Source organism: Pseudorasbora parva, chromosome 4 (assembly GCF_024679245.1).
Source record: "Pseudorasbora parva isolate DD20220531a chromosome 4, ASM2467924v1, whole genome shotgun sequence".
Taxonomy (NCBI): Eukaryota; Metazoa; Chordata; class Actinopteri; order Cypriniformes; family Gobionidae; genus Pseudorasbora; species Pseudorasbora parva.
The window spans coordinates 3,713,004-3,726,800 of record NC_090175.1 but is presented as its reverse complement, the minus strand read 5'-3'; the positions used below and the strand labels follow the sequence as shown (position 1 = coordinate 3,726,800).

At 36.9% G+C, this 13,797-nt stretch overlaps 1 protein-coding gene across 2 annotated transcripts; it reads left to right on the top strand.

Annotated features, from left to right (window-relative positions):
* Positions 1-3,836: 3,836 nt before the first annotated feature.
* LOC137072712 (guanylate-binding protein 4-like) lies at positions 3,837-5,527 on the top strand. 2 transcript variants are annotated; one of them, XM_067440642.1, is made up of 2 exons: positions 3,837-3,924; positions 4,829-5,527. In XM_067440642.1, the coding sequence occupies exon 2, from the start codon at positions 4,852-4,854 to the stop codon at positions 5,413-5,415; it is 564 nt and encodes a 187-aa protein (XP_067296743.1). In that variant the 5' UTR covers positions 3,837-3,924; positions 4,829-4,851; the 3' UTR covers positions 5,416-5,527. The 2 variants fall into 2 exon arrangements, with proteins under 2 accessions (XP_067296743.1, XP_067296744.1); XM_067440643.1 differs by having other exon boundaries at positions 3,849-3,924; positions 4,834-5,527.
* Positions 5,528-13,797: the final 8,270 nt, after the last annotated feature.

Here is a 13,797-nt window from a genome sequence, read left to right as displayed (position 1 = left end):
GAGCTTGGACTGTAATACTGGATCTGATATAATTGATAACGCATTAAAGTTAATTATTCTTCTTGGGAAGTTTCATATAGATACAGCTAAAGTAATGTCTATCACACCTGCATTTATGTTTTTCAGTAAAGATCTTAAAATTTTCTATGACTCTTTGAACTCAATTACTAGAAATAAGAAGTGTATTAAAACATCTCTCATATTGAAAAAAGTAATTAGCAAAATGTAATAATTTACCTTGTGCAATGTAAGATCTGTTGTGTGCATTCCCCAACTTCTGTTTATTACATAAGTTGGTGTTTATTTTCTGTTTTTTACTTTTATTTATTTATTTATCTGTCTTTCTGGTCTTATTATTTATCTCTTAGGACGCTATGTCTGTGTCACAACGCATACATTTATTTCTTTAACAGTCTCTGGTACCTTATTTCTGTCTGGCATTTCTGTTTGTCCGTAGCCTGACGAGGTCATACTCAGCTCTAGTCAGAATATGAGTCTGAAACTGCTCCATTGGGCTGTGATTATGAGGCGTGTTTCAACCGAACCAGGAAAGACCTCAATTGGACAGACTTACAAAGGTCTCATAATCACAGGCCAATAGAGCAAACCAACCAGAGCAACGAAGCGATGCATTAACAGAGCTCAACTGCACTGTGTTGCGAAGTCCGTGTTTTTTTTCCGCGGGTTGAAGCGACTATTATGTGATATATAGACCCATGAGTGCGAATTTTAGCAGCAACCTTGCCAAAATAACACACATTTTACCCCCCAAACACCATTCCCCAAACCCCAAACCCCCGGAGAACCCCCCGAGAAGCTATTGTTTAGGGCTAGTAGTTGGCGCGTTTTGTTGTAAAAACTTGGCAACTCTGTCTGCACGCGCACTGAAATCAGGCTGGAATACACGATCTTTGCCGGTGTTGTAAAAAGATAATAATACACAGAGTACTTACCCCACAATATTCATCATCATTGAGAGAAATTGTGAAGGTGATGCAGATACAAACAAGCTCTCCGTTTAGGATTCAAGTAAATATAATCCAAGCCCCTTTGATGATGTGATGATTACGTTACTGTTGATCATCCGTCCGTCATCGTCTAAAGCCCGCCTTGATGATCTCATTGGTCCAAACAGTTTCTGTTCGGGGATAATTACTCCTCTATGGAGCGAGGCCAGACCGAACTGCTGGACCTAAACATTTTGTGGGCGGGGCTAAATTCGGTTGGCATCCAGGCTAGTTTGCCGGCTTTAAATTTGCCAGGTCATGTGTGTCATTGTTCATGGTTCTCATGTCTTTCTGAGGCACTTTCAGCAGGTGTCTTCTGTTCCACCTCATTTTTTTCCCATGTTCTGTCAGCACTTCATATGACCTGGATGTTGTCTCTTTTACCACTTTGGCCAACGGTCCCTACTGTCCACCACATCTTACTCGTACCACTTCTTCCTGAGAAAGTAGATTCAGTGGTTTAGCTGTTCTCTGTTAGCCTGACAAGCCTGACCCACATCAAGATGTTTGGTCTGGAAACTCACCATTGACAGGGCTCAATTCGAGGGGCGGATAAATGTTTGTCTTTCAAACTCCCTCTGCACGCGATAGGATAGCGCTACACCAACCAGAGCAACGCAGGTGAAGCAGAGCTCGCTGACAGATTAAACATTCACCGTATCCGGTCGGCTAAACTCTGAACACATCTTCCCTTTTTAAGAATGACTTCAGTGCCGCTCTTTGTTCTTTTCTCAGAGAAAAGCTTAACTCCAAGTCTTCCAGAGTCGCGGTCAAAGCTGATTCGAAAGACCGCCGTTCGCCAGTTTCTGTGTTTACTAGAAGCACGCAAACGCAACTCGGCCGTTGTCATTACGGCCCCGCCCACCGACTCTATACACGATGTGATTGGCCCGGCAAGAGTTAGGCGAATACAGCTCAGAAGGGTATTGAGAGTTCCTAGACGACACTCGCGGGCAGATTAGATTTGCTGTCGCTAGGGTGTGTCTAGATTTTTAGGCTAGTTCTCTGTCTCTCATTTAAGGGATTCAACTCACCCCGTGCCATGTGATGCTTAGCTGATGGAAGCTTTGTCCGTAGATTTATTTTCATGAGCATTTCTCCTGGTGACAGACCATTCTCCAGTGGTGACGCTCTGTAGTTAAGAACAGCCAGGTATGGATCTGTCCCGGTTTCTGTGGCTTTTTTCAGAAGGTGTTTCATGACTCCTTTCTCTGCTGGACAGTTGGATTGCGGGTAAAAATGAATTGATTAACAGTGCTATTGGTATTGCTATAGTATCGGTTCTGAAAGTTTAAAAATGTGTCAATACCAGCATTTCCCTCTAGCATTATGAGCGCTGTTGAGCGGATTCTCAAACCCCTCTGATTGGTCATTGTGTTCATGCGCTCAACATATGTGCGACTGGCTACAATGATCAACGCTTCAAAAACATGTTATAAACAGATATCTTTGATGCTCTTCACTGAGCACTTACACAGATAGACATCGCAGGCCTTTCTTTGTAAACTTTTAAAACACACTTTGTAATTATATTATATTCTCAACAGAACGGACTTGCTACGAAGAAATGAAAAGCGTTGCAGCTGTGGACTTCCTAAACTATAGGTTGCTTAATAATTAAACTTCATGACACTTATCATCTGTACAACTGCTTTAGTTAAAATGTTACCGTAACTAAAATTGAAATGACTTTGAAACACTAACGCTGCTGTTTATTAATAACGCAGAATCACAGCCATTCAGGTCTAAATAAAGCTGACTTGACTTACCTTTCTGGCAGTAGCGGCTCCTGACAACAGATTTAGATGAGGTCGTTCTGCTACCTTATGACTAACTGCTTGTAAGTTTTACATCCTTGTTAAACTCATTGGCAGAAGTCTACTGTACTTACGTAATTCAGCCTGAGGGAACTTGACAAGTTCCAAGTAAGACACACATGCTGTTTTTACATGTTTTATTGGGGCTTTCCATAGGCGTAAGGGTTTTTATACAGTACAAACCATATTTTCTATCATTCTAACCGTATATTTCTATTTTTACAGACGCCAAATGTTCGCGATGCTAACGTTTTCAAGCCAACATCATTATAGTAGCCTATAGTCTTTTGGTTACCGTTTTACAGATTCTATATGATACTTCAATTCAATGTTTGAGTGGTAGATAATAACCATAGCAAGCATGACAGCCGAGTCAGCATCGCCCGGGCACGCCTCCTTCAGCTCATGCTAACGAGCAAACGCTGGCCCAATGTTGATCCTCGTCCTGCCTTTAATCCAATAATTTTCTTGTTTCCTCTTATTGCTTTCCTCCAACAAAACCTTTGCTCTCTTATTTTTCTGTGCTGCTTCGGACATGACTATAACATCCGACAAACAAACGATAGTTGGGCTCCACGTCCGAATGTAAGGAAGTGTTGGTGGAAGTGACGTATATGCCGTAAAGCAGTTAAATTTTGTAGTTCTTTTTGTTCTCGGGTTACTACACGAAACCTGAAGTTTACCAGTACGATTAAAAACGATACAGACCCCATCAGGCTATGGCAGACGTGTTATTCAACATATTGTAAGTCGACGTATCATCACAAGAGTCTTGAAAATATATTATGAAGGTTAAAAAGTTAACTGGTGCTGATTTAATTCTAATATACAGAAGAAGAAAGACAAAGTTTTGTTTATTAGATATTTCTTTGTACTGAACTTCTTCAGGTTCTGAATGACAGTGGGTGATATTTCTGTTCGGTCTGACTCCTCGAACTTCTGTGGAAAAAGAAGAGGTGTTTTCTTTACAACAGAAGCAGGACAAACAAGTTTTATCGTCACTCTTCAATCAGCCCAGGCTCCATTTTTACTGTTACCGAAAGAGAAGTTTCTAGTGAATATCCGTCCAGTTTCTAAGGATTGTCACTGCTTTAAATAAGGTACGATATACGGTAACTTACAGTAATTGTTCATTAGTGATGTCAATATATGTATTTAACAGTATATTCAAAAATTAAGTTTCAATAAAATTAAGACAATATTTTACACCTTTTCTAGACAAAACAATTTAATTTAGCTTTGCAAAGAGAAGTGTTGATGAAATTATTACTTTACACATTGCAAAGTAAATGTGTGTTTGCTCTGAAGACGGCATGTTTGAAAATGTGTTGTTTTGTACTTTTTAAATGTGTCATGTAAAATGTGGATTTTAAAGTTTGAGTTTGCATACTGTTTATCGTCGTGACATTATGACAGTTTAGAGGTTATTGTATAATTTACTGTTTGAAAAGGTTTACATTATCAAGATTACGTAATCCGAACTGTGAGTGAAAGTATTTTGAGTAAGACCTAACACTTGCACAACTCACAATAGCATCAAACTATATTTAAGTTAAATTCATTGCAATATTAATAAGATGTAAACACTTGTTGACAGTAAAACAGAGCTATAAGTATGCAATAATCAGAAACAGCCAAATCAAAAGTGCACTACTAACGTTAATCCTGTTTTAGGTCCAAACTGAAAGTGAAAACCTTGCTTTAGATTAAAATCCACTATTGAAACATCAGTTTTGATTGATAATTTGAGTACTGTAAAACAAAGAAAAACCATTGAAACAACAAGAACGACAAGAATTTGACCAACAATGTTAAAATATAGAACAAACAAAACCTCTGAAAAAGATGATTTCAGACGAGCACAAGCACAGAAAATGACACGCTGATCACAGACCATGCTGATGATGGTTTTAAATGTATTTTATCACAGTAGTAAATTCAGTTCATCCTAATTTGATATTTAGTTTCATTGTGGCTGTTTAAAGTATATATATTCTTTTCCAGCACAGAAACACCAGTGATAGAAGATGGCGACCGTTGAAGAGCTGCTTCTGAAAGCTCTGGAGGAACTGACCACAGACAAACTAAAGAAGTTTAAGTGGTTCTTAAAGAGTCATGGCACCATTCCAGCTGCTGTTCTGGAGAGAAAAGATGCTATTGAGACAGTGGATGTAATGGTGGAGCGAGAAGGACCAGAAGGAGCCGTGAAGATCACGCTGGACATCCTGAGGAAGATGAGCGAGAACAACCTGGCTAAACAGTTGGAGAACTGGACTGAGAAAAAACTGATAAATCAAAAGAAAGATGAGCCGCGTCTGAATAGTGAGGCGTATAAAGCACGATTGTTTGACAAACGCTGGTCCGATCTCGTTCAGAGAGTTAAAAATGTTAGGAGCATTGCAGATAAACTGCTTCAGCAGAAAACAATTCATGAGGAACAATATTCCCAAATCACACGTGGCCATTTAACCAGTGCAGACAGCATGAGGGAGATCTGTGGCATTATGCGCAGTCAGAGCGACGCTGTGAAAGCTAAATTCATCTCAATTCTTCAGGAAGAGGAGCCTTACCTTTTAGAAGATCTGTCTTGATTCGACAAATTGAGCTCAAGAGCCGAACAGAAGACAAATATTGATTTATCCAAAATACACTTGGCCAGCAATCACTTAGAAAATATTAATTCATGATAACATTCCCAAGAAATCTCATGAGTGTACTGTGAAATACAAATGTGCAAAATAATCATACAAAAATATTTTAACAAATTGACTAGATGCCTCGTCAAATGACAAACTTAAGTGTTGCAGAAGGTGAGGTAAGCAAGAAGGAGCGAGCGAGCTACCAAACTAACCTAGTTAGCTTCCGGGTTATGTGTTGTTGATAAAATATAGTCTAAATTATAACTTCTATAACTATAAAAGGGATTGATGTATCTGTCAGTTGTATTTTGTAGACTTGTATTATAACACAACTCCATGTAAATAGGTCGTTATACTATGTAGTAATCTAGAACTAAGGTATGTTACATGCATCTTGTGTTTGATCTCGATAACACATGGTAAATTATCTTTAATGTTGTTAGCTCACTAAGAAACTTTCAATTTAAACAGAAATGGCTTCAAATGTCAGAGATAATATTAAATACGTGTGTATAATTATTTCTGAAAAGAAAAGAAATTGCTCATTTAAACTTCTCACCAATATTAATAAAATGTTGTAATGATTTAATACGTTGGGATACTTTGCCTCTTTCCTTAATAGGGCGAATGTCACAGTGTGCTTTTGGTTTCATGTTTTGAGTTTGTCATGTTTCTTAGTTTGCTTTGTTCAGCCATACACTTCCTGGTTTTGTCATGTGAATCCCAAGCCCTCGTGTGTGGTCATATCATTGGCTAATTGTCTCTTCATCGTGTATTTAAGCCCTCATGTTGGTCATGGTCTTGTGTTCATCCTGATCTTGTATTGATGTTGTAACCACTGTTGGTGAGTGTTTCAAGTTAAATCTGTCTTCAAGACAAAGCTGTTTTCTTTTCAAGTCTGTTCATGTTGAGTTCAGTCAAGTTTTTTGTTTAATGTTTTAGACCTTCTTTTGAATGAACTGCACTTCTTCTTCAACTTGCCTCCAGTGGACTTACAGCAAATAGCAACTGTTCAAATGAGTTTAGATCATTTAAAAAAATGATTTATCATTTGAACTCGATGGTCAATCTGACAGAGCTCCAGCTAGGGATGGCTGACGCGAAACTGCCGTTTCGACACTGTATCGAGATCCCGGAGCGCAGATGTGTCGAAACACTGCTCCGAGCTGTGATTCGACACACCCATGTCACGTGACTACGGCTAAACGAAGCGCCCAAGTGTTTCATCAGGTGCGCCTCTCGAAACGGCTTTGATTAAAAGGGGCGGGAACAAACCACACAGTCACACATCTCAATGAACCTCATTCCCACAGTTTAAAAGGGAAGTTAATCCATCTTCACCTCATGGGTTTTTGTGAGAGGAGAGAGATTTTGTGATATAGCCTAAGTGAGATTTATTGTGCGCTATGGTTAGTTATATTTAGGCTAGATTTAAATGAGATATAATGACTATTAGGTGTCAGTGACAGATAGGATAGATATAGTAACACATTCATATAGGCTGTTAGAATTATAGATATAGAATATATAGACGATATATAGATATATATCCATAGGTGATATATATTTTTATTTTATTTTATTAGTTTATTTAATAGGGACCAAACATATTCATGAACACTGTTTTATAAAAATACTCCATGTAAATATGCCAGAATTAGTAAAAAATAACTATTTTTCATCTGCAGTCCCTATAGGCAGATAACAGAAAAATAACAGACAGCCAACAATCATACAACATCATTCACATTCACCAAAAATAATAATAATAATAATAATAATAATACACAAATAGCAAGACATTGTTCATTCACCTCTATACTACATTCAGATTTACAGTGTAAGTGTACATGTACAATTGATAAATGTATGACAGTTAAATATGAGTACACCTCTGGTTTTTTTAAGAGACTGTGTTAAGCAGTCTCCTTTGACATAGGCCGTGTACCACCTGTCAAGTCTTTGAAAAAAGCCATGCAGTGGAGGGGAAGCAAGATTATGTAGCCTAATATTTTGTATACTAAACAAGTGTACTTAAAACGTTTGAAATGATCAAAGCTTAAAAATGTATGCCTCTCTAAAATATCGCAATGATGAAATGACAATGCTTTTTTATCAAAAATCTCGTACCACATCTGGTGTGGGAGCATTTCCATTTGGAAACAACACATAAAGTGAGATGTGTGTAGTGTGTATTGTATTGACCCAGAATGCATGATCCATTAACTTAATTTTCAGTAATTTTCCCTCATTTGTATGTAGGCCACTTGCTAAAAAATATTTGTTTTTAATCATTTTTTCAAAGGCTGGAAATTATATGTAAAAAAAAAAAGTCCTTCAACAGCAGAGCAATTCATATTTTTTGAATAAAAATGTTAGGCTATGTATTGGGGCTTTATTTCTTTTATTACAGTTAATTTTTCATGACAAAAAACAAACAAACAAAAAAAACAAAAAAACATGTTATTTACAATGAGGAGGCTACAGGTTACAAAACCAAGTAGTTGTCAGACAGATGTTAAAAATGTATTTTTTACATAGTAGATCACTTTCAGATCAATACACGCCAGTGTCCACTAGATGTCGTCATGGAGACGGGTGTCGGGTGTTGTTTCGAAGCTTCGGCACATTTGCTTCAACTGTTTCAGTGCTTCACGAAGCCTCGGTCTGCCCATCACTAGCTCCAGCATTTCTCTGTGGAGAGAGGAGAACCTTCCAGAAGAACAACCATCTCTGGTGTCTTCAATTAGCAAGCAATCATTAATTAAAGGTAGGGTAGGTAAGAATTGGCTAAAAAAAACGCCCCTCCCCCCCCAAATTTGTTTAAACTGTATTGATATATCAATACATAATTAAAATGTAAGTACTCTGAAAAAGAAAGTATAAAAATTGTTTCTGTAGACCAGGGCCGTGCAGAGACCGTTGGAGGGGCAGGTGCTCAAAGTATAAAAGGGGCACATGGAACAAGGCTTTTAATCGGGCTGTGCTCAAAATATCAATACAGCAATATATTGAAACGTTCCTTTCAATACGGATGTTTCTGTATTGACATGGCAGCAATTGCTGTGATGCAGTTTTGATAAGAAACCTTTAAAAGGTCAAAAGTTAAAAAAATATTTTAAAAGTAAAATAATAATAATCTTTCCACCTATTAATAACTCTGGGATTAGAAACTGTTATACTTATGATTATGTTATACAGAATAGTAAAGAACAGCTGTTATAGTAAACTGTAGGACATGGTCATTATTCAAAATCAACGTGGCCCGTTACGTACAGTAGTGAATAGTTTTATTTAACGTCATGTCAGTATCTGTGGCTATTTTCATGGCAAAAACTGAATTACAAATATACAAGAGTTACATTTATGCAATAAAAATAAAAACCAAGCAAAAAACAAAAAAACAGCAATATTTTACAAGATTTTTAACATTAACTTCTAAAACCTTTTCTGGTAAAATCTTTTAATCTTAAATTCCTAAATCAATCCTTTAGTGGGTTTGCTGCCTCTGCTGCTGAGACTGCTGGAGTATATCTGAGACTATAGACATTAAAACAAGCGCTAACACTTTACTTAAAGGTGTTGGCATCAGACTGACATGACACGTCATGAATATGAAGGAGTTTTTATGTATGTTTATAACAACTGTCATTAAGTGTCGTTCGCTCAATTAATGCAAAGATGACTATGTGACATGTCTTGTTAGTGATAGTGACAAACTTAAAAATTTAAAGTTGTCATAAACACATCTCACATAATGTCATCTTTGCATTAAAAATATAAAAACTCCTTCATATTCATAACCTGGGTATTTTCACACCGTTTCCATAAATCTACTAGGGCCATATCTCATGTACTCTGCACTTTGATGTTAGGTCAGGTTCATTTTATATTGACATCGATATTTTTAATAATAATTTTAAAGTATTATTTCCAGAGATATATTATTGAGTTTAGAGGCTATAGTGATTTTGGTGTTGTAAACACTACTGTTACAGAAAAACATATTTTTTTCATATTAAAATTAGTGCTGAGAATCGATTTAAACAAATTAACTAATTAATCAATTTTTTTCTGTAATTAATCAAGATAATTGATGATTTAAAAACATGGGCATTTTTAATATTTTGATATTGTAATAATTTCAGTTACTCTCCAAATTAATGTAGAAACAATTTAAAGACAACATATTGTAAATATGTGTTGTATTGGCATCTTTTTACGAATGAAGGCCAGTATCACTGATACTAATGTCTCTATGAAACATTATGACATTGCATTACAGTTAGGGATGTCCTGATCAGGTTTTTTTGCCCTCGAGTCCGAGTCCGAGCCATTTGATTTTGAGTATCTGCCGATACAGAGTCCTGATCCGATACTTCTATAATACATTAATAAAGAAGAGCGAAAAAACAAACCAGGATGTTCCTTATTTTTTATTTTATTCACCTTATTTTAACACTCAACAACTCTAACAAACAGAGCACTTCTGTGAGGTAGCTTGAACAATCAAGTAATAAATAACATAAATTCTTCACTTTTGGATTTTAGTGCAACAGTAAATATAAAAAGTCCGGGACCGGAGTTGCAGATGCAGAACAATTAATTATGTTGGTGTGAAATAAACAGTTATGGAAATTAAATTAAATAATCTGCTCCCAAAAATCCAGAAAAAAGTCTGTTAGTGCCTCAGTGACAACTTCACTCAGAGAAGACGTCGATCTCAGCTGTCAATCATGACACCACAGCCGTTTTTATAGCATCAAATAACTAACTAAAACTAAACTTATTCCTGAAGGAAGGCTCTGCGTCGTCTTTCTCGACTGTATAAAGTCCTCTTAAAGCATATTCAGACCATGTTTGCTTGGATACTCATCAAGATGGACATGCTGACACACTTCTTGTGTGAGTTGGTCCGTTTAAGTGCAAGACTTGAAAGAGAGCTCAATATTTGCGCGCGGTGAGACAAGTGCGCGCTTTCGGATGATGCACAGAGACAGATCAGCGCCCACGTTCTCATTCGCGTCTTCCCGAATATACCCGGGGATGACTGAAAATGACTGCTCATATTCAAACATACGGCAGCACTCGCATGAATTGAACAAAGTTTACACAGATAGACCGTTTTGCCCACGGTTTTCTTTTATTAGCGCTGTTGTAATGTATCACTGAGGAGCCAGCACGTGTATCCATCTACAGAAACATAGCCGCCTACATAAAGCATTATTTTCAAGTTACAACCTATATTATTGCGTCATCAGATGTGAGATGAACCGCGGTGCAAGTGCTCACTTTGTCTCTCACCCCAGAATATACATATATATCCGAGTCCTGATCGGGATGTAACGTCCGATTCCGATCGAGTCTGAAATCACGTGATCGGATCGGGACATCCCTAATTACAGTATAAATGAAAGCTACCAATTTCAATATTTATTAGGCTTTAAAAAACACTCAATTTAAGTGAACTTAAAACAATCTTTATATAAACCCATTATAATAAATGTTATATTTACCGGTGGCCTTTTAGACAGAAAACATAATAGAATTATCATTATCAAAACCTTTCTGAATTATCATTAAAGCTACACATTTTTCTCTGTGATGAACATGATCGAAACCTGTTCTGAATTGATATAACGTTATATTTTTAATAGGGCCGGGACTTTAACGTGTTAATTAAGATTAATTTAATTACGTGACTTTAACTCGTTAATTAATTACACAAAAAAATAATTTAAAAAAAACAATTAACCACACTTATTTTTGCACCGCGGAACGTTTTTCAATGAATGAGTTTCGACGGACTGATTATACTGGAACACCAACTAGCGCTCCGGAGTCACGACAACAACAAACCATGGGTGCGTCTCAATCAGCTCCCTAGTTCAGTAGTCAGGGCACTGATCAGGGACTCAGCCCATTGACTTATGTCCTGATCAGTGCCCTGAGTAGTGAACTAGGGAGCTGATTGAGACGCAGGGCATGAGTGAACATGAACGAAGAAGCTGATGAGACTGCTTTGGTTGGCCCCGTTGATGGGAAATTTTGTTTTAAAAAACGAAAGAATGGAAGCGTCGTCAAGAGCATGGTTGTGTGCAAGCTATACAACAAGGAATTTGTGTATCACTGCAGCACATCGAGCCTCAGATATCACAAATATGCTTTTGCTAAACTTAATGGCAAACATTGCGCTGGTCTGCTGGACTGAAATAAATAAATATTTTGTTGATTAAGCTTATGCATTCAGTCATTATTCAATGGGATACTAAAAATACATGTGAAAAATTTCTTCCCATTGTTCTCAGGTCAAATATTTATATGCAATTAAAATGTGATTAATTTTGATTAATTAATTACAAAGCCTCTAATTAATTAGATTAATTTTTTTAATCGAGTCCCGGCCCTAATTTTTAATGATAATAAAAAACAGATATAGGCTAATTCAGAGGATGAAAAATCAGTATAAGCCTTTACCAGTGTTTTTAAATAAATACTAGAATAAAAATAATAGGTTTAAAGTATAAATAGTTTTTAGTAAAATAACAAAGACAAGACTGTGTGTAACTCTACGCCGGTGAAACTTTTCTCCCTCAAACAGCAAACTAACGTTAACGTTACTTCTACAAGCTACACATACAGGAAACAGCAATATAAACAACAGCTCCATGCTCTCTCCACGTCGTTCTTGTAAAATAATAACTAACTAAACAAACACTTCGCTGAGAACAACACTTAACGTTACCGGTGTATTGAAGAATCCGCTTCTCAGTCCACTCTCCACTGGCACGCGCGAGCGGCGTGAGAGATGAGGTCATCGGGTGAAAGGTCATCATGTGATTCATTTTGTTTAATTTATTTAATTTTACTAATAGTTAGATTGGGCAGGCCTTCACAAAAGGACCTTTGATTATATATATATATATGAATATAATCGTGTTTTTTTTGTGTGTGTTTGTTTTTGCCTTCACAAAAAGGGCACTTTGGGCATCAAGGGGCAAAGAGGCAGGTGCCTAGCAACTAATGTAATGTAATATTAACCCATAAAGCTAAGTAGTTTCTTAAATGTAATAATTAATCTGCTATGTCATTTCATGTCTGTTTATGACTGGTTATGTTGTCTTGGTAATGTCAAGTTGTCATGACAATGATACTGACAGGTTATGATGTATTGGTTTATGTCAAGTTCATAACAAAGACAACTCCGAAATGTCATCATTGGATTAAAAATGACATAATTAAGTGAATGACACTTAATGACAGTTGTCATAAACATGCATAAAAACTCCTTCATATTCATGACACATGTCATGTCATGATTATAAATGCTGGGGATAGTGTGAACATCTGTCGTAGAGACTGTCTCTTTATATTATTTTTACAGTCTTGTTTTTCCACAGCAGTTTATTGCTGATTTCAAACCAAATTACTGCTAAACTTTGAGATAAGGATTGTTCCTTTATCCACCTCTCAATCTCCCACAGCTCTTCCTGTTGCTCTGCAGACACTTTTGGTGATTTGTATCTTTGTGACGTATCATGTGTCACCACAGTTACTGAACTCTGAGACTCGTTGGTTCCAGTAGCGCTCAGTCTCCTGGTCAATGTGTGTCAATAACCTGTTCAACCAGTTCTGCAAAGTCAGAGTCCAGAGCAGCTCATGTTATTTGATTTTATTTTGTTGGGTAGTCTAACTAAATCAAATCAAGCACTTTGAGTGCCTAGAAAAGTACTATATAAATGTAACAAATTATTATTATTAACTAGTGGCTTTTGTCCATTAGTTGATTTACAGTGGGATTTTGTCGTTTTGATAATATATAGCCTGTTGGATATCTTCAGTAAATCTTTGCACATGGTGAAGCACATTCACTTTCTGTCACGTTACATTTGTACAGTTCAGATTCAGCACTGAGAGATTCAGACACTAAACATTGAGATGTTGCAGTTATTAGTGTGTGTTTACATCATGTGTCTGAGGACAGACGTTACACCCACACACTGTCTGCTCTCCTCCATTTCATGTGTCTTTCTGGGACATGACAGGAGTCTGTCCCTGCTCTGTCTGGATCATCTGACCGCTGTGAGTCAGAAGTGAGAGAGACCACTGAAACAGTCCATATAGTCCATTTAAGAACGGCTACACAATGTCATTATTTAAACTACAGGTTGGTTAGATTGTAATGGAGTGGTGACTGGCAACAAACAGCCATTATTTACCTTGTTAAACCACATAAAATTGACGTCTAGTTTTCATATTGTGTTTAACTTTAATTCAGTTGCCTGAAGACACCAGCTCTGAGACTCACGGAATATGATGACGATCTGCGCCGCT